We start from the raw sequence: 20710 nt of genomic DNA, 5'->3' as shown, positions 1-20710 counted from the left end.
AAGCAAAGCCAACACACAAAACGGGCGACTTTTTTTTTTCTTCGCTTTTTTTTTCGCTTTTGTTAATTTTCATCAGTTGAGCAAATGAGTGCAAGTCTCTGAGAGCGAGCACAAGAGAGAAACAGCGAGAGAGAGAGAGAGAGAGAGGTAGATGGCTGCTGCTGTTGGCGTCGAAGTTGGAAGTCAGCATCACAAAGCTGGCCGCAGAAAAGCGGCAACTGACTCGCTGAATTTCCTACTCAAAGAAGTCCAGCAGCTAATTGGCAACGTGCAACTTGCAACTGATTGCCACAGCGTGGGCTGCGTCACAAATTGCAGACAGTCGCAAGCAACCAAATGTTGCCCACAAATTAAAGCCAAGGACATCACGAAATCCAATTGTTTCCTTTGAACAGACCACTTGAAGTTTCCAATAACTTAAATTAAATAATTAACCATTAATTCGCATTCTTTTCAAAGTGAGAGAGTATACGAATTGAGGAATAAACAATTTCACAAATTTTCAACACCATCAATCCCTAAACACTAAATTAATAACATGCTTATAAACTTTGTTTGCACAGCTGCGGCGCTAGGTGGCGCCAGTGCAACTTTTTCTTCTCTTGTTAGCAGCACAGAAAATAATTTCTTTACTAACTTTCGTGTCTATTAAGTGAACATAAAGAGCGAGCTTCAATTAAAAGTGTGGTAAAATATTCGTTTTCATTTATGATGGACAGTTTTCAACTTAATCAAGAAGCGTTTATTCTATTAATTTTGGTTTTAAGTGTAATCTCGTTAACCAAGTTCTAGTTTACTTGATAAAATGAAGCATGCTAAAAATGTTCTTGAATATAAATTATGTAGTCATTGTTATTCGATTTAAATACCTCTTTTTGAGTAATTTTTTATATTACAAAGTTTGCCCATTCAACTTCTTTTCAGTATATAAGATTGAATATCTTCTATGAAAATTATAAAAACCTTAGAAAAACTTAAAATTTTACTAATAGAATACCATTTTCCTAAAATTCCATTTGAAGAACCATAATTACAAATTTAAAGTGCCCAGTTTTTTTTAGATCCCAAGATTGTAGCAGTTTTAAGTTTTTTACATACATTTAGAGGAAACAAATACACATTATTTTAAACTTGAGAAATAATGCTTAATTCTATTAATTTTGATATTAAGTGAAATCTCATTAACCAAGTCCGAGTGAATGTTCTTGAATATAAATTCTGTATTCATTCCATTCAAATGATTTCTAGACAAAGGAAGCTATTGTTATTCGATTTAAATACCTCTTTTTGAGTAATTTTTTTTTACAAAGTTTCACCATTCAAATTCTGTTTAGTATTTAAGATTGTTTTCTATGGCAAATTAAAAAAATCTTTGAAAAACTTAAGATTTCACTATTGGTATAATTTCATTTCCCTAAAATTCCATTTGAACAGTGCTTAATTTTAAAAATATATTATAATAATGATATGTTTTTCGCTTTGAAGAACCTTAATTACAAATTTAAAGTGTCCAGCTCTTTTAGGTCCCAAGATTGTCGTAGTTTTTGAGATAAAAGAGAATACTTGCTACTTAAATTTAGAGGAAAAATTAAGGAAGGGTGGTAGACTTTTATTTTCACTTTAATAGTCAATATCAACTAATAAAATCTGTTGATTTTATTCCTTCAATTTTGTAGTGTTTAAAAAAAGATATTCATTAAAATTTGAAAGCCTTAAATTTAGTACCGAAAGTTTTGAAATCACAGTAATAAAAATAATAGTAAAACATATTACTTGCACATTTAAGAAGATTAATTATAAAGGCTTTTGAATTGAATATTGATTAAAACAATGGATTCAGCTGAAGAGGAAATCTAACTAAATTTCATACTAGTGTAGTTTAATAATAATAATCTTCCTCAAACGCTAATTAGACGGTTGTAACTGCAGTTCCTCGGACAATGAGCTTTAGCGCAAAGCTTTCGGGATATCTTACATAGTAGTAGATGAACGAGTAGCTTGCAAGGATTGGCAGACCAGCAAATCTGTGGAAGAGGGAAAGAGTTGTGGGTGGACTTGTCAATTATTTGCAAGTTTCTCAGTTGGAACGACGCTCAATTCGTGTACGTGGGTCTCGTCTCGTCTCGAATGGAGAATTGAGAAGGACAAGTCCTAATTGGTATACGAATCTGTCTGTCGAATGACATCTGGCCACATACAGCTGTGACCATTGAAATAGCAGTGCGACAGAGAAAAGACTATGTAACCGTTTTTTTTGGTTATTCCTTTTTGTTAGTTGATCGCTAGCACATTGTTTTTGTAAAATGAAGCATAAAGATAAGAAAACAGCAAAAACCCCGTTAGTTTTGATCAGTTTTTCTGAAATTTTGATATTTTTACCCAAGTGCACCACTTTTGGGCTGACCATTAGAATAGCAGTTTTTTCTTTTCTTCCACTAAAAAAGCCGAAATTGTTTTTAATTTTATGAAAAGTGAGTTTAATCTGGTTTATTATTGTAGTTTATACGACAATACACTATAACTATAAAAAAAAAATTAATTTTAGTGTGTAAAGGACCTAACTGGTCCAATGTAGAGAGGAGGTCCTTTCTTGAGCTTAGGAAGGAGCAAAATTGTATAAAAAAGTTCTGTGTCGCCTAAAATGTTTTACCAAAATGGTTTTCAATGACATAAATTATAAATCAAAGCCTGAAAACCGTAGTGTGATACAAAAAACCACAATTTTAGAGGACCGATGCATAGTGCTCTTCAGCTAAACTAATCCTTTTGCATCCTGTAGGGATATTAAAGCAGGGCTGAGTTGGGGAATTAGTGAAGTGGCTATTGGCCGAAGACTGGTGGATACAAATTTGAATACCCGAAGTCCAGAAAAGGTGCAATTACTTGGTTATAGACATCTCAAAGCGAGGTGGGAGTTTGCCAAGCGCCACTTGAACTGGCCACTTTCCAAATGGCGTAATATTCTTTGGACAAATGAGTCTAAACTGGTGTTAATTGTTAGAAAAGTTCAAGACAATATGTCCGTTGACCACCAATCACCGAAAATGACCTAAACCATACCCTTAAGACCGCTAACCATGGTGGTCTTCAAATCATGATCTGGGCATGTTTCTCATACAGTGGTGTGGGACCTATAAATATGATCGATGAGATCATAGACCAAGAAATCTTTGAAAATATATTAAGAAACATCATGCTGAAGTATTCTCAGGATGAAATGCCCCTTCAATATGGACTTTTCAGCAGAGCCACGAAACCTAAACACACCGGCCAACTGGTCACGGAGTGGTTTGGTCATGAAAAAACTGATGTAATGCCATGTCAGCAGAGTTCCCGGATTTAAATCCGATTGGGAACTGATGGAGGACTTCAAGCATTATGTTGCCAAGAAATCCCCGACATCTAAGCCACACCTTTGACAAGTTGTACAGGAGGTATAGGGCCAGAATCCCTGCAAGCGTTGCGAGGACGTGGTGGACTCCATGCCACGTAGCTGTGAGGCTCTAATAGCCAATAAAGGCTACACAACAAATTATAAGGTCGTATTCAACTCGAAATTTATAAGGATTAAGTCATTTATAAGATTTTTTGAAATTTATTACATTTTTGTTTTTTCACTGCTATTTCAATGATCTTCATAATACGGACATTTTCATATGTTAATATCCACATTCGGAAAAATATTGAATTATCCAAAATGAAAAATATGTTTAATTATCGCAAATTAAATATATTAAGCTGTTATAAAAAAATTTTGTCTCGAAGTTGTGTTTATAATAATATTTTTCAACTTTAAATGTGTAGGTCGTCTGCACTGCTATTTCAATGGTCACAGCTGTATATTCGAGGCTGCATGCAATGAGCATTAATTAATTATTGATAATGTGCTGTGGACCTGCCCAAGTGGATACAAAGTGATGGTGGTGGGCCACGCCCACCCACGTAGAAGTCAGTCAGGCATCTCAAGCTCTTTTAGCGTCAAGTCAAGTCATGCAAATTACAACAATTTCCGCACAGGCGGCAACAGAAATAGATGTGAAGATTCGCAAGTCTAGCTGAGTGTGTGTGTATCTAATGCGTATGATGAGGAGGCGGGGGTGGAGACGTAGAAGTGGGGGAGTGGCAAGATGAGTGCTGCATATGGCGACAAACGTTGTCGCTCTGTCGTTCTGCTCGTCGTCATCGTCATCGTCATCGCATCGTCTTTGTATAATTTCGCACAATAGCAAAGAAAATGCTCGCTGCGCAGCTACAAGATACAAACTGCATCTGCAGCTATAGCTACAGATACAGATACAAAAACACACACTCATACGTCGCAAAAGTTTTCGCTGCACAAATATAGCAGAGCAGAAGGTGGAAATGGCAGCAGGTTGTGAGCAGGAGAGGAGCTGAAGCTGCAGCAAGCTGTGAGGCATGCAAACACAACACAACATCCGGATGCGGATACAATATATTCCCACTTTAGAGATACATCATGGAAGTGAGCGAGAGCAGCACACATACATACATACATAAATACAGTCGCAGTTACAATCATAGTCACAGTCGTAGTAGCAGTTACAACTTTAGAATGGTTAATAAATAAGTAGCAAATGTAAGGATTTTACTTATTAAACATAAACGAATGTATTCTTGCAAATAAATCGCAGATACTTTCACAGTCGCAGTTACAATCGTAACATAGTCACAGTTACAGTTACTTTAGAATGGTTAATAAATAAGTAGCAAATGTAAGGATTTCACTTATTAAACATAAACAAATGTATTCTTGTCAAATAAATTACAACTATCACAGTCGCAGTTACAATTATAGCCAATCGCAGTCACAGTTACTTTTTCACTTCACATGAAGTACAACTAAATTAATTAAAACTTTAAAGTGCAGATACAATAAATAAAATGGCAATCAAAACAATTCCTAGGACATCTTCACTTGTAATCACAGTTACTATCACAAATAAGATGACAGTCACAGTTACTTTTTCACTTCACTTGTAGTAAAATTGAATCAATCATCAACTTTAAAGTGCAGATAGTTAAAAATTTAAAACAAAAAAACAATTACAATAGCAGTTCCAAATGGAACACACTATCTTAACAAATGAAATTCTTTTAATACCTAACATAGTAGTCACAGTTACTATCACAAAAACAACGTCAGTCCCAGTTACAATGAATCAAACAGTAATAAATTCCAGGCAGACTAAGAGTCGCAGTAAAATTATACTATTACATTCGCAGATTCAATTAAAGTCAATCGCAGTCACACATAAAATCAATGAAAACTTTAAAGGGTAGATAATTAAAAGTATAAACAATGAACAATTATAAAAGCAGTTCCATTTATACCAAGGAGTCATAAGAAACGCAATTCCTTTAACAGCTAAAATAGAAGTCACAGTTACTATCACAAATAAGGTAACGGTCACAGTTACTACTAATAAATTCCAGTCAGACTAAGAGTCGCAGTAAAATGACACTTACAACCACAACTCCAATCGCAATCTCAGTCACAGTTACTTTTTCACTTCACTTGAAGTAAAATTTAATCAATGAAAACTTTAAAATATATATAAAGTTTCATTTACAGCAATCATATCAATCGTAATTCCATCATCTAAAATAGTAGTCACAGTTACTATCACAAATAAGGTGACAATCACAATTACTACAAATAAATTCCAGTCATACTAAGAGTCGCAGTAAAATGACACAACCCCCAACGCAATTTCAGTCACAGTTACTTTTTCACTTCACTTGTAATAAAATTAAATCAATGAAAACTTAAAACACTTTAAAGTGCAGATACATTTAAATATGTATAAATAAAGTTCCATTTACAGCAATCATAACAATCGCAATTCCTGTAACAATTACTATCACAAATAAGGTAACGGTCACAGTTACCACTAATAAATTCCAGTCAGTCTAAGAGTTGCAGTATAATGACACAACTACAACTCCAATCGCAATCGCAATCTCAGTCACAGTTACTTTTTCAATTCACTTGAAGTAAAATAAAATCAATGAAATGAATCAATGAAGTGCAGATACATTAAAATATAAATAAAGTTCCATTTACAGCAATCATCAATAGCAATTGCTATAACATCTAAAATAGAAGTCACAGTTACTATCACAAATAATTTGACAGTCACAATTACCACTAATAAATTCCAGTCAGACTACGAGTCGCAGTAAAATGACTGTCGCAGTCTCAGTCTCAGCCGCAGTCACAACCACAATCACAATCGCAGAGTTACTCACAATTATAACCATAGTCGCAGTCACAGTTCCCAAATCACATTCATTCGGCCCAAGGGCAATAAGCTGTTGAAGTCCTGCTGGCGACTTCAATCGACTCGCGACGCGGTAAAATCTTCTTCTGTTCCCCCAAAAACCTTGTTGCCATTTTCACAAAATTCAGCAATTCACACACACACGCACACACTCACATGCTGGGTCACACTTTTGTACATTTGTCATGCCCATAATGAAGTCGAACGACAAAAGCTTTCAAGGGTTGCTCTCCTCACACACACACAACGTTCGCATTCGTACTTTAGTCTCTTGTTCTTCTCCTTGTTCACCTCACACTTCCAGTTCCATGTTCCACACAATCGCGTGTCCAACCAATAACAGCAACAACAACAAGAACAACAACTACAGCAGGAGTAGCAAAAACTTCCATTAAACAGCGCATGGAACGAGTCAAGTTTAAGTTTCAGTTTATACCTTTTTCACTTGTGCTTATCGATTGCACGACTCTAGTTTAAATAAATTGATAACTAGCATATAAATACGAGTACGTTATGAGATGAATTCGTAAACTGCAATTTACGTTTTTCCCTTTAGTCCTTATAATCTTCCCTCTTTTATTTTTTTGCATGATCGTCACAGCTGTCGACAAAGCGCACTTATGACAGCTGTAATGATGTGAGAGAGCGTATGCGTGTTGAGTGCGAGTGCGACAACACGATTGAATGAACGAGAGGCGAAGAAGAGAGGCAAACACAGTTAGTCTAATGACAGTGGACATCATCTGTTATCGCTTCAATACAGAAGCAGATGCTGCAGAGTTGTCAATGCGGTCAATTGTGTTGGGTTTTTGTGTGTGTGTTGTCCGCTGCTTTCCACTTTGCTTATTTCTGGAACACTTCCACAATTCCGATTCCAGATACCATAAATAAAAAGGGGTGCTGTACAACTACCAACCTAATTTCTTTTTTAATTGCATTTAAAACTAATCATTTCGGTAGTTATGGTAACGGACAAGTTTAAAGACAACCAGAACTTATAATTGTATTTAGTGGATTGCAAATATTAACTTTGTTACCAAAAGTTTGAAAGTATGTAATTTAATATTTGAGAATAATTAACTTAACATCCTCAATATGTGTTGAAAATTTTAGATAACAACCAAAAATTGAATTTATATTTCTTTAAGGTGAGGTTACGTTCATGATGTTTATGAATAGTTTAGGGATAACAACGATGAGGTTATTAGACGCTATTTCAAAACTAATTAATTCACAACCCATAAATGAAAATACTACATTTCAAATAACTTAAACATCATTAAACAGTTTTTTAATAACATTTTGTGGATTTAACAGATGCCCAAGCAATTTAAATAAAGTACAAATTTTGCAAAATAAAGTTCCCACAATTGTTTATTTTTAATGTTTAGGTGTCAAAGTTCCACGAATTATTTCCCTCATAAATATGAAAAATTCATGATTAAAACTCTTAAAACTAAATGGGTCATATAAAATAACTGAATAAATTCTCATTTAGTTTCTGTTCTCCATTATTGGTCATCAAAAATACTGTGAATTATCCGAAAACTGTAATGTTCTGTATAACTTCTCAATTACATTTTGTCCTCCATTATATTTAGATCTGTATATTTTTCCCCATCAGTTGTTTAGTTAATTTTCTTAACGCTGTAGGCTAAAAAAAACTACACAATTGTAATGTCTGGCGTCTTTCGATTCACATGACAACCAATCAAATGAAATCCAATTAAATTAAGCTAATTAAAAATACCTTGTTATGGCGATAAAAAGAAAGCCACCCAACGAAAAAAAAACAAAAACAAAACACAACGAAATGAAACCAAAAACACAAAAACGCAACAAAAAGAAGAAATGAAATGAATAAAACGAACAATTTCGACCGCAAAATCCAATGAAATATTGTTTAACATTAAAAGTGGCAAAGAGCGAGAGGCGTGAACAGTGTGGAGGGGGAAGAGAGGCAAAGGGGAAGAGCAAGGAGGGGCAAACACATTGCAAAACGGACGCCCAACAAAATTATTTCTGTTTGTAAACCGAAACTTGCGGAGGCGGCAAAGGGAAGAGGCGCACAGCGAGGGGGAGAGAGGTTTTGCTGTTTGGGGACTTTGCAATTTGCACTCATCTTTAGCATTTTGCAATTTTGCCGTTAGTGTTTTGCAGCTGCAACCGAACGGCATAAATTCAATTACTGCCAATATTTTCAAAGCGTTGCCAACAACAACAGCAGCAGCAAGCAACAACAAATTCAATTTTCAGTTATCCATCGACTCTATCTATCCATCTGTACAACTCTCGCTCTCTCTTTCTTTCCTCTCTCTCTCTGTCCCATTGGCGTGTGATTTTTTGCACTTTTAGCTTGCAGTTGAATTCGTATTTATGTGGAAGTGTAAGTGTGTGTGTGTGAATATGCGTGTATGTGTGTAGGTGTGAGTATTTGTGAGGGGTCGTCCACGGGGGCATTGCACATAACACGAATGTGTGCGTGCGTACGTGCGTGCATATGTGTGCGAATGCTGTGCATTACAATGCCAGGGGACAACAATCCAAACATTCTGCTTGCACTTGCTCCCCCTACCCCTTGCATTCCCACCACCTCATCCTCATATCCAATTAGTGGGCAGCCCCCAAACTGACATCAGTCAGAGCCAGTTTCGATGTTCTCATTGTTCCAACGTTTGGTTTTTATAGCCTCTCGATATACACACATTCATTCTCATTCTCTATATTTGTATGTGTGTGTGTGTTTGTGTGTAGTCTGCTTGTTGTTACTGTGTCTGCATTCGGCATTTGCCATTTTGTTTGCTCTTCTTCTTGTTGTTGTTGCTGTTGCTGTGCCGAACTCTTCGCTTACGCTTATCTGCCATTTAAACGACGACGACGACGCCGTCGCTGTTGCTGCTCTGCTTTTGCCTTTACTTGCAAAATTCGCCGTTTCGATTTCGGTCGCCAATTCTTCCATTCCCATTCCCTTTCGCATTCCCATGCCCATGCCCGTGCCCGTCCCGTTCCCTTTCCCATTTTGTACCCTTGACGCGCATCTCTCGAGTTCAGTGGAGCTCAAGGTGCAACATTGGCAACGGGCCTCCGCCTGCTGGCCTGAACTGAAACAAAATGCCAGGCACTGAAACTCTCTCACTCACTCACACACACACACACTCTCACACATATGTGCAAGCCAAGCAAGTGTATGGGTGAGTGTGCGACGCCACCTGGCGTTTGGGGGGCGCAGCATTTGTCGCCATTTATTTACACGATTAGAAATCGATTTTATGCGTTTGGACAATATTTCAAATGTACAGAAGAAATTCACAATAATACACACACACATAACATCCGTGTGTGTGCTTGTGTGAATGTGTGTGTGTCGCCGTTAAAATGATTTATGTCAAGCTTATCGACGGCAAAGAGGGTTGCGATTCCATGCCATCGATTTGTGCGTGTGTCTGTGTTAGTAAAACAGTGTGTGTGTGTGTGTGTGTGTGATAGTGTGAGTAAGAGGTAAGACTCTAATACACGCCCTCGCACAAAAACTACAAAAGAAAAAAATCAACTTGATAATCGTAATTCGTAATCTACGCCAAGCTAATTAACAGCAAATTATGAGCATTAAATACAATACACTTAACATCCACACATTAAACAAATTCAACTGAAAACAATTGCCATTAAACACACACTGTTGCAAGCTTGCTGGTTGGCTAATTGATTAATAACTTTCAAGTTGAAATTGCTTAAAATACTGCACAACAATAATAAAATGCGCACTCATTTCATAAGAGCGAGTGAAAAACAAGCGAAACAACAACAACGACAACGACAAAAAAAAAGATGGCAAAACGAAGAGCAAATAAAACAAAATCCAAATTCAATCCACTTGGCGGCAATGCGTGCTCTGCCACTGCGCTCTGCCTCTGCCGCCTAGGCCAAAATGCTAGGAAAAACAACAACTACAAAACACCCACATTGCCAATTTATAAACACACATACATACAGATACACATTGCGCGATCCAACGACAACAGCAAAAGCAGCAATTCGTGAGCAAATCTCAAATAAAAGCACGCAAAGTCAACGACGCCGCGACGTCGCTGCTCCCACTGTGTGTGTTGATGGATTGTAACCCACACACACACACAGTCGCACACTCTCACATACAGTCACCGCCAGAGGCCGAGAAAAAAAAAAATACAATCCAGTGGAATCGGTTTGGCCGGTGACTCTGTCGTGCCTGTCTTCTGTTTCTTGGTTTCCTCCCTGCTGCCCTGACTTCTGGCTGCGGCTGCCCTACCAATCAACTAACCAATGCTTCTTTGTCTGCGTGTGTGTGTGTGTCGTGTGCCAGTGCTCATGGCGTTCACTGTCACTGAGTCCGAAAAAGAAGAAAAAACAAAAAAAAAACACAACACAACACCCTGCGGAACGAAACGAAATGAAATAGCAGGCAGCAAAACTCCTCTGCCACCACCGCTGCTAGCTGCTGCTGTTCACATTCTTCTTTGGTCTTTTATTTCTCCAATTTTTATTGTTTGTAACTTTTGGTGCGTGTGCTAAGTTGCGATCCCAACCCTGCCGCGCCCCCAACTACCTCCGCTCACTGTTCATGTCACGATACCCAACAAGAAAGCGCTCAATCTTCGAGTTTAAATTATTGCTGCTAAAAGGCAAAAAAAAAAAGAAATACGAGTGGAGTAAGAAGCGAAGTTGCTCGACTGTGAAATACCCGCTAGGTATTTTTTATTTGGAAAACACAAGTTTGAGCACCAGCTGTGAAATTAAAAACGACTAAAATTATATTCACGTAAAAAATTTAATTACTTCATTTTATTTTCAATTGACTGCAAATTAAAATGCCCTGCTAACTTTTGTGTAACGGTTACAAAAACCGAAGCCGCATATGAGTAACAGCGACAGAACGAAAGAAAGAGAGAGAGAGAGCGAGAGGTCTTCAGTTCAACTACCCCTCGTGTTGACGCTTCTACATATATCGTTGTTGTTGCTGTTGAGTTTGTTCCATTCCCACCCATCAAAATGTCAGCGGGGAACGTAGCTGCTTTTGCTGCTGCTGCTTAGAGCACTAACAAATGCGATGCGAAATGCGAACGCAATTTTCTGTGCATAACAACAACAAACACCCCACATTTTGGGGTACAATTTGATGAGCAATTCGGCCGTTTGGTAGTTTTTATGTTAAAACTCACCTGTGTCAAGTTAAACGCTGCTTGCTGCTTATGCCCTTGCCGCTTTCTCACTTGTCGCTGCTCTCTTCTTCGTTGCTATATTCTCCAATTGATTTGCAACACTTTATTCCTTTTATTTTGTAATTCTTTATTTTATTTTTTGCACAATTCACTGCTTATGCTTCTTTCACACAACCACACACATATGCACGCATTCGCCGCACACACACTACACGCGTAGCAATAAATTTTATCCGTGGGCGTTTTTTATTCTTTACTTTTCTTATGCTTTTTCTTTTAAAATTTTCCACACCGTTTTGCACACTAAACTGTTGTTTTCTTTCAATTTTGTGCAATGTTCTTACACATGTGTGTATGTAAGTATGTATTATTATTTTGTATTTGAAAAATAATGCATGAGAAAATGGCCAGAAAAATACTTTGCGCACTTTCCACTTGGACGATGCTAAAAACACGCGCGCGAACCGCACGACAACCGAAACGAAAATGAACCGATTGCCAATAAAATTGCAAAACACGAATGGAATCGGAATTGAAATTGCCATTGGAATGAAATGAAATGGAACGACGTTAACGTCTGCGTCGACAGCGCAGCGTGCAGAAAAAGATTAGCGACAGCGCTCGCGTGGACTCAAGCTCAGCTTTTGAGCTTTGTTGCAAGCCGATTGTGCTCAGTTTAGAAGCTTCAGCTTCAGAGTAGTGAGTGTATTTTATAAGGTGAGCTCAAAAGCTTATTAAATGAGTGATCGAAAGATGTCGTGTTTTTCGTTTGCCCCTTTCGGTAAATTTTTGTACCAAAAATTGTACATTTTGTGTTCGTTGGAACTATCGAATACAATTACTATAATATTTAAATGATGGAACTTATAAAATTCAATAAATAACAAAATTGAATTTAATTTTATATAGAATTAAATTATTTTTTCTTTATTTTTTAAAGTGCTTGTAAAATATTTATGACTATATATAAGTGAAAGTGTTCGGTACAATTTTATAAAATAATAAATAAACGTTTTCATTCTACAACATAAAAAATTTAATTTTCTTTTTTATTTTTGTTAAATTTTGTTCTATTGTTGTTTATTTTAATTTATTTTTGGTTGCGGAAATTAAAATGCGGGTGGCTTCTGTGAAAGGGGTCAATTTATCATAATGATAAAATAAACGCTAGAATTAATATTTTATTTTTATTTTATTAAATAGCCTATCATCATTATTTTTATTTATATTTCATTAAATTTAGCTTTAACAATGTTGCCGGTGTAGTACTTGGAAAAACAAAAAGTTTATTGCTAGCGCCATCTGTGGTTTGTCAGCGCAGATACGTTTAAATGTATGCAGCTTAAAAGTATGCTACAAGATTTTCTGCCAATTGCTCGATTTACAAATTAGAAAAATGATCCTAGCTCTGCCATATCCTTACATATTTTGACAGGACTTGTTGCATTCAATTCGTAGAGACTAAATCTATCGATTGACATCAACAAAATTTGGGGTCATCTAAGAATCCAACACTTGTAAAATTTCAGCTTCGGAGCGAAGGGAAAACGGATAAAAACACTAAATCCTGGCTAGCTCAAAAACTAGCAGGACGATTTGAATGTCCTTTGTCCAGAAGGTAGACCTATCAAAACAATACTATTTAACTTTAATTTGATGCCGATCATGTCAAGGACTCCAGAGATATAGCTAATTTTCTGAAAAGGAAAAAGTCCTTATAACTCGGACGTTTGAAGGACTTTCAAGGATATTGCTACGGTTTCCGTATGTGTTGGTTGATATCTAGCGTTGTGGAAAAGTTTATGCAAATCGTTGTGAATTTGGGGAAGTTACAGCGAAAAATTTGATTTTTGGACAATTTTTTGGAAAAATTTTCGACGAATTTTTTTGTGGAATCCTGGAAATATTTGTATGTGAAACGATAGTGTTGGCATGTTTGATCACAAAAATTCATGTCCTTTTGAAATACTTCGTTATCCTGCCGAGTTATGGTTCCAATTAACATGTCCTTTAAGCTTGTATATTGTTTTTATCCTTTCGTGTTTTGACAGGTCTTTAAAAGTGTACATTATCGATCATTAATAATCAACAAATCCAAAGCTTATTTATGAATCGTAATCGCAATTCACAAGCATCAAACACTTACAATTATTATTACAATTAATAAATTTAATCTGGCTTGCAGCCGCATGATAACAGGAAGTAAAACCGACTTAGAAGTTAAATGTTAACGGATGCACAGCAAAGTAGCCCTTGCTCTTGGTCACCTGCGATGCCAGTCGCAACAGATTGTTATCGTTGTTGACATAGTTGCCGCTGTAGATCTCCGTGGCCAGTCGCAGGACATCATCACGTCCTTGCGTGCAAATAGCCGAAGCAGTGAGCATCTCGTGATCCGCCAGCGGGAGGCCAATGCAATAGGAGCGTGAGGCACGTGCCACACTTGACCACATGGCATAGATGGTGCTGACAATGTTGGCCAGACGTTGCATCTCATGCTGACGCTCCACCACCGCATTGCCATGCTTGGTGAACATCAGATCCACAGCCATGTGAAGGCGAGCCACTGAATGTTCGATGCACTGAGCCGCCGACTCCAGTGTGGGATGCAAATTCTCCGCCAGCAGCATGCGTGTCTTGGGCTGCTCGAGAGTGTTGGTGGACAGAAACTTGCCAAAGATGTGGCCGGGATTGTAGAGCGGATTGCGTGACTTGCGCACGCCTTCGTTCATTTGTTGCTGCAACGGAAGAGTATAACTTAAGTATAAATTATTTAAATAACTTAACTTTAACTTACGCCCGCATGTTGCAAACCCGTCAACGCTATGAACAGACTCAGCGTGCTCAAGGATTCACCCTGTGTGCAGAGCTGAGCGGCATCGCGCAATCCTTGCTCCCAAAACTGTCCACGATGCAGACTCTGTGGACCCAACAGGGTTAGACTTTGTGAGGCAATCGTGTACAGTTGCTGCAGCGTGTAGTATTTGGTTATGCTGCTCTCCAGCGTCACATCCTGCCCAGCAAATTCATCCAAGAGACCGGCTGTCATGTACAGCATGCTCTCCATGGCATAGATGGAGCAGGTGGCCTGCGACAGCTGCACGCGCGTCAGTTCCAGATCTCTGTGTGGATATAACGATTAGTAACTGATATGAAAACAACAAGTAAGAAAGCTACAGTCGAGTGTGCTCGACTGTGAAATACCCGCTAACGATTTGGAATTAAAGCAACACAGTGTCGTATTATTGTTAAAATATACTAAATTGGTATACCGAAAAATATAAAATATATTGATATTTTAATAAAAACAAAACAGTGCGACAATATATACCAAAATAATATACTTGAAAATACAAAAATATACAGAAGGTTATAATTAGTATATTGACAAAGTACTGAAACAAAAATATACCATAAAGTTCAAACACCCATTTAAAATAAAAGCAAAATATACCAAATTAATATACCACAAAAATGCAAAAAAATATACCAATAGCTATAATTGGTATATTGATATTTTGAATTAAAACAAATATTATTTTTAAAATATATCACATTAATATACCATAAAAATACAAAAATATGGCAAAAACTATTTCTATTCTGAATTAAAAGGATGAGGTATTACTTAAAATATACCAAATACTAAAAATGCAACAATGACTATAAGTGGTATATTAATATAGTACTACATTAAAAATATACCTTAGAGTAAAAAAATTTACCATATATGTACAAATTAATAAGCCATAACATACTAAAAATGTACCAATGACTATAAGTCGTATATTAATACAGTACTGCATTAAAAATATACCATAGAGTACAAAATATACCATATATGTACTTAAAATTCGCGACTCTAGGAGGAGGGAGGAAGTAGGCAAAAATTTGAATCAAACTTGATCTGCGTTCAAATATAAAAAGTGCTGTCGAAAAAAATGATGTGTCTATCTTTTATAGCCTCGCAAATCTAGGTGTTCATACGGATGGACGGGCAGAAGGACATGGCTATATCGTCTCAGTTGTTGACGCTGATTAAGAATATATGTATGTATGTATATATATATATATATATGTATAGGGTAAGAGATGACCCTTCTGTCTGTTACATACTTTTCCTGAAGCCACAAAGTTATAATACCCTTCTATGGGTAGCTGGTATAACTAAAGAGATACTCACTTCAATTGGACGCCACACTGCTGCGTGTCAACACTGAAGCTGGCCAGCTGCTGCAGCAGACGCTTGGCGAGCACAATGCCCGTGAGGCTGCCCCGTAGACGCGACGAACGCACCAGCTGCTCCGCATAGCGATTGCCCTCGTGTGGCAGGCCCAGCAGCTGCTCCTCGGTCAGTTGCACCTGATCGAAGTGGATGCGACGCATGCTTGCCGCCTGGCAACCGAATGTCTCATGTGCTTCGCCCAGACGCACGCCCTGCTGCTGTGAGTCCACCAGAAAGATGGTGCTGCTGCGTCCCAGAGTGCCGGGCACATTCGGCTGCTGTGTCTGCGCCAGCACCAAAAACAATTGTCGTTGTCCAGCTGGAGCTGTGAGCACAAAAGCCTTCTCGCCAGTGAGCAGCCAGCAGCGACGATCCGCATCGTATTGCGCCTGGGTGGCAAAGAAGTCATCCTCCGGTGGCGTGTACTCCAGTATGGCTTCACTGGCCACGAGCTGTCCTGAGGCCAGTTGTGGCAAGTAGCGTTCTTGCTGCTCCAATGAGCCCAGTTCACACAACAAATCCACAACCACGCGATGCGTTTGCAATCCCAGCGCCAGGCTGGTGTGCTGTGCCTCAGGTTCACTGGCCATCAGACTGGCGCTCCACTTGTAGCCACGACCTTCGTAGTCGGTGGGCACATTGAGTCCGTATAGTCCCAGCTGCTTCAGTTGCGTTTCTTGCTCTTGCTGCTGCTCCTCGGCAAAATAATTGTTCAGCGGGAGCAGCGCATTCTGCAGATTCGCCATCTCATCGCGTGGTATGACCTCGGGGTAGCCGAGCAGCTCGCGATCTGTGAGGCCCACAAAGAAGTTCTTTGCCAGCGGTTCACGTGCCGGCAACTTGCCAGTCTCCTCTGCTGCCTTTGTCACCTCTTCCTGCTGCTGTCCCGCATGCTGCGCATTGAGCTCGCTTCTCGCCTTGTTGCTGCTGCTGCGCGTTAATAATATTTGTCCTCGCCGGCTGTGGTTTTCATTTAACAATTTTACGGCACGCGATAACAAACTGTAGCGCATCTTGAATTACCTAATTGTCACTAGCAACTGCACAAAAACACCGTTGGCGCTATCGATTTATCGATTACGTTCGATAACGATGATTTGTGGCGAACATTGTTGCTTCTGTTGGCATAAACAGCAGCAATATACTTTCTTTAAGCATTGCTTATTATTAAATAATTTATTGCTGTAGACTAGTTTGGAATATTTTTATTATTTTTCATTCAAAAAGCAGCGTTTTTTAAATTGTAAGTTGTGTATAATATACCATTTTACAACCAACACACCAGGCTGGTCACACTTTTAAGAGGCGCCATATTGAGCATAAGGGAAAACTTGGTGTGTATGTGAATTTGATGTTAAACAAAACTTGTGCTTTTTATTAACAAGTTTTTCAATCACTTTTAACGTTTAAGCATAAATCTGCATTTTTGACATTTATGAATTTTCAGTATTAATGCTACTGCAGTCTAGTTTGCAGTTTGTTTTGACTGATGCTGCAGCCCTTGCTTGTTTGTAAACAAAAGATCAGCTGATTGTCAAATCAAATCAAAAGCTGTAATACGCAATGTGAAAATGTACATATGTACATCTATGCCAATAAGTAAGATTTATCTGTATGATAAAACAATTGAAACTTCACATTATAAAAAACTCCACTTTTACAAAGCTCTAATACATTTATTCAATCTTGCCAATCAACTTCAGTTTCATTCTCAGCCTCCTCTTGCAACTCGTTCATTTTTGTCAACATTGCTAATCTAAACGAACGTTGCTGTTTACTACTTAATTGATCGTAGTCCATCAATAGACTTTTGAAAAACAAACCACTCGAAGACTCCGATGTTGTCTCTTTTGCCATTGGCGTAAAGCATTCACTCGATGATTTAACCATTTCCGTCTTGACCTTTTTAGTTGACACTGCAAATGTTCTGGATGAGCGCATTTTTGATTCAGAACTTATGCTACTTGTATCTTGGCTATCCAAGGCGGCAACGGGATGCTGTTGATGCACATAGTCCTTTAGGAAAGCCATAGAATCAGCTAAATACCATTTCTTTTTTCGCCTTCCACTCAAGTTCAGTCTCAAGCCATGTCGCTCATCTCGCAAATATCTGGCATACGAATTACGTAAAACAGTCCATTTACTTTTACAATCGGATACTGCAAGTTAAAGATTTGAATATGTGGCGCTTTAATAAAACAGTGTGACTGCATTTTTTGCAATGCAGCTAAACTCATCAGCCCAGCCCTGGTTTTTTCAAGGAACGAAGCAAGCAAGCAAGCAATACAATTGAATACTCAATAAACTAACCTTCACAATTCAATTCCTTTGCGATTTGTCGCCATAGCTTGTCGGTTATTTCTTTATTTGCATGATCCTTGCTTTTGTAATTATATATGGGTTTTCTTGACTCAATCAAAAAGATTAATTGCTCTGCGTCCAGATCCATATTGCAACAACTTCACTCGCACACCAACTGCGGCAAGTGCGAGAGCAAAACATGTTTTTCTGCTTTGTTTTCTTTTCGTTTCGTTTTGTTTGCCTTGCCTTATAAGTGTGACTGGAACAACAACATGTTTTAATGCTTTCGCTGTGTGTGCGAACGAGCAGGCGAATTGAATGCCTAAACAGCAAAGCATAGAAACAAATGGAATCGGAACAGCAGTTTGTGATTTGAAGATTTGAGTGACTTCGAGTGGAATCCATATTACACATTCGCAGCGTTGGCTTTTGATTGTGGTAAGATCATTAGGGAATACAATTGTTAAAAGATTTTGAATGATTGAAATTAAGAGTAGCAAATGTTATTTGAATAAAGATTTTGATAAGATAAGATTCGATCCAGTTTCTTTCCGATATCGCATCCATATTAAAGTCTTTTTTTTGTCTATTTATAGTATTTTGTTTTTGGATTAAAAACACAAAACCCTTTATTTGAATCATTTGTTGTATATTGGTGTTATACTTGTATAATTGCTATTGACTGGGCACATTAAGCTCACTACTTAAAAACAGTTAAACAAATATTCAAGAAAAATAAAAAAAGATTTGCTTTTTAGTGTGTGTGTATGTGTGTGTGTGTTTATTGGTGTTGGTGTCGGGTGTGTACATTATTTATGTTTGTTTCGTTTACCAACTAGATTGAAAATTTGTTAATAGCGGTAGTTTTAGTTTAGTTATACATAGTTATAGTCAGGTATCAATTGAAATAAGAGTTATTATAGTATTAGAATTTAACACAGTGTCTCGAGTATGTACTACATATACACATGTACATATTGTTATGTATGTATGCGTGTACGCAAACTATTTCATTATTATTGAAGTACAGAGTTGTGCATTGGTCGCACAATTTGAATCAAAAATAAAACAAAACTAATTACCAAGTAGATTGCATTGCATGTTTCAATGAACATAAATTGTTTTTAATTGTATTTAACTAAAGTTCTACACATTTTATTTTCTTTTCTTGTAATTATTGTACCTTCTCCTCCCTGCCCCAACCCCAACTTCAACCCCTCTCACAGGCAGCTCACATCGTATCACAGGCACGCTCTTCCATAAAACAAATTGAACAAAATTCACACGAAACTATTAGAAAATGAATTGCAGAAAAGATATTGAATTGATTTGACAAATAGATCCATACACTACTCTAACAACAACGATCGATGTGAGCTCCTCTACACACACACACACACGCACACACTTTTTCACACTCTCATTCAATTTAACCCCAACTTTCACTCCCTTTGTTCTTCTTCTTCCCTACGCTTTTTGAAATACTACTGCATTTATTTTGGATAAAATTGCATTCGCACAAGTCAATAAATATATATTTTTTTTGCACACAATCGAGCAGGCGATTTCAGCTGCCAAAGACACCCCAATTATGTTGTGAATCACCTCACTTAAGATTCAACAAATTCTATATCATCCTCTTTCTTCTTTCCTCCTGCTCATATTCCTAAATCTTTTGCTGTATTGAGCTTTATATTGCTTTATCTTCTTCCACATTGGGTAACTTTCTTTTCTATTTGCCTTTGCAGCAAACTGTCAATTATAATTTGTTCATACTTTGCTTTAACAAAACTCAAGCAAGTTCAATAATTAATATTGTCTGAAACACTCACATCAAAATTTTGAATAAAGAATTTCTATATCATTAGAAAAATCGTTCCATAATAAAGATATAGATAGTAGAATTATTAGAAAAATGTTTTCAAATTCAAATTTGAATTAAGAATTTCTATATCATTAGAAAAATCGTTCCATAATAAAGATATAGATTGTATAATGCACAACTTTTTTCAACTTTCCTTATTAATTTTACTTCTCACTTTCGTCAAATCATTTGACAAGCATATCGAACTGATATTGAAAAATTATGTTTCCATTTCAATATTCATCCTTTCACCATCAATTCATTAGTGAATATTTAATATGAACAAATTTGTTACTAAATTTTTCTTTTTTATAAAAAATTTGTTTATAAGTTGATTTGCAACTTGAAGGAAAAAAATCTTTTTCATTTTTCTCTCATATTCACATCACTTGACTTTTTCTTTACTCATTTTTAACTAAATCACATCAAACTTTTCTTGGTAGGTCTGATAGAATTTCATAGAAAGTATTGGAAAATTAAGCAGAATCTAAATTGTGATAATTCATCCTTTCATTCACAATTATTTAAGAGTTCATTTAAACAAACATCTCAAAATTTAGTATTTTATATGATACATTTTTTAAAAAGTTGATTTCCAAATCGAGGAAGAATATTTCTTTTCTATCTTATTTTAGTGATTCACTTTTGATACATTACTTGACTTTGTTTTAACTCCTCTTTAACTGAATCATATCGAACTTTTCTTGGTTGATCTGATAGAAATTCATAGTAAACATTGAAAACTTAACGTTTAAATTTTGATAACTTTTCTTTTATAATTCTTCACAACGAATAATCGTTTCAGAATTTTTTTCTTGAA

At 36.9% G+C, this 20710-nt stretch overlaps 3 protein-coding genes across 6 annotated transcripts in view; all 3 read right to left on the bottom strand.

Moving 5' to 3' along the window:
* Positions 1-11964, bottom strand: part of LOC117572608 (bromodomain adjacent to zinc finger domain protein 2B) — a 49909-nt gene extending 37945 nt beyond the window's left edge. For 2 of the 4 annotated variants that reach the window (XM_034255551.2, XM_034255554.2), the window contains exon 1: positions 11501-11962. The gene's annotated coding sequence lies outside the window, so the exon portion shown is untranslated. Of the gene's footprint in view, positions 1-11500 lie in introns of all 4 variants that reach the window. The other 2 variants (XM_034255553.2, XM_034255552.2) reach the window with 2 other exon arrangements.
* Positions 11965-13630: 1666 nt separating this feature from the next.
* Positions 13631-16781, bottom strand: LOC117572610 (complex I assembly factor ACAD9, mitochondrial). The gene is made up of 3 exons (XM_034255560.2): positions 15684-16781; positions 14298-14622; positions 13631-14238 (listed from the first exon to the last, which is right to left on the bottom strand). Exons 1-3 carry the CDS (start codon positions 16736-16738, stop codon positions 13714-13716), a joined length of 1905 nt encoding a protein of 634 aa, XP_034111451.1. The 5' UTR covers positions 16739-16781; the 3' UTR covers positions 13631-13713.
* An 82-nt stretch (positions 16782-16863) lies between these two features.
* LOC117572611 (uncharacterized) lies at positions 16864-20137 on the bottom strand. The gene is made up of 2 exons (XM_034255561.2): positions 18036-20137; positions 16864-17884 (listed from the first exon to the last, which is right to left on the bottom strand). Exons 1-2 carry the CDS (start codon positions 18172-18174, stop codon positions 17406-17408), a joined length of 618 nt encoding a protein of 205 aa, XP_034111452.1. The 5' UTR covers positions 18175-20137; the 3' UTR covers positions 16864-17405.
* Positions 20138-20710: the final 573 nt, after the last annotated feature.

Source organism: Drosophila albomicans, chromosome 3 (assembly GCF_009650485.2).
Source record: "Drosophila albomicans strain 15112-1751.03 chromosome 3, ASM965048v2, whole genome shotgun sequence".
Taxonomy (NCBI): domain Eukaryota; kingdom Metazoa; phylum Arthropoda; class Insecta; order Diptera; family Drosophilidae; genus Drosophila; species Drosophila albomicans.
This window is presented reverse-complemented; position numbering and strand designations above follow the sequence as displayed.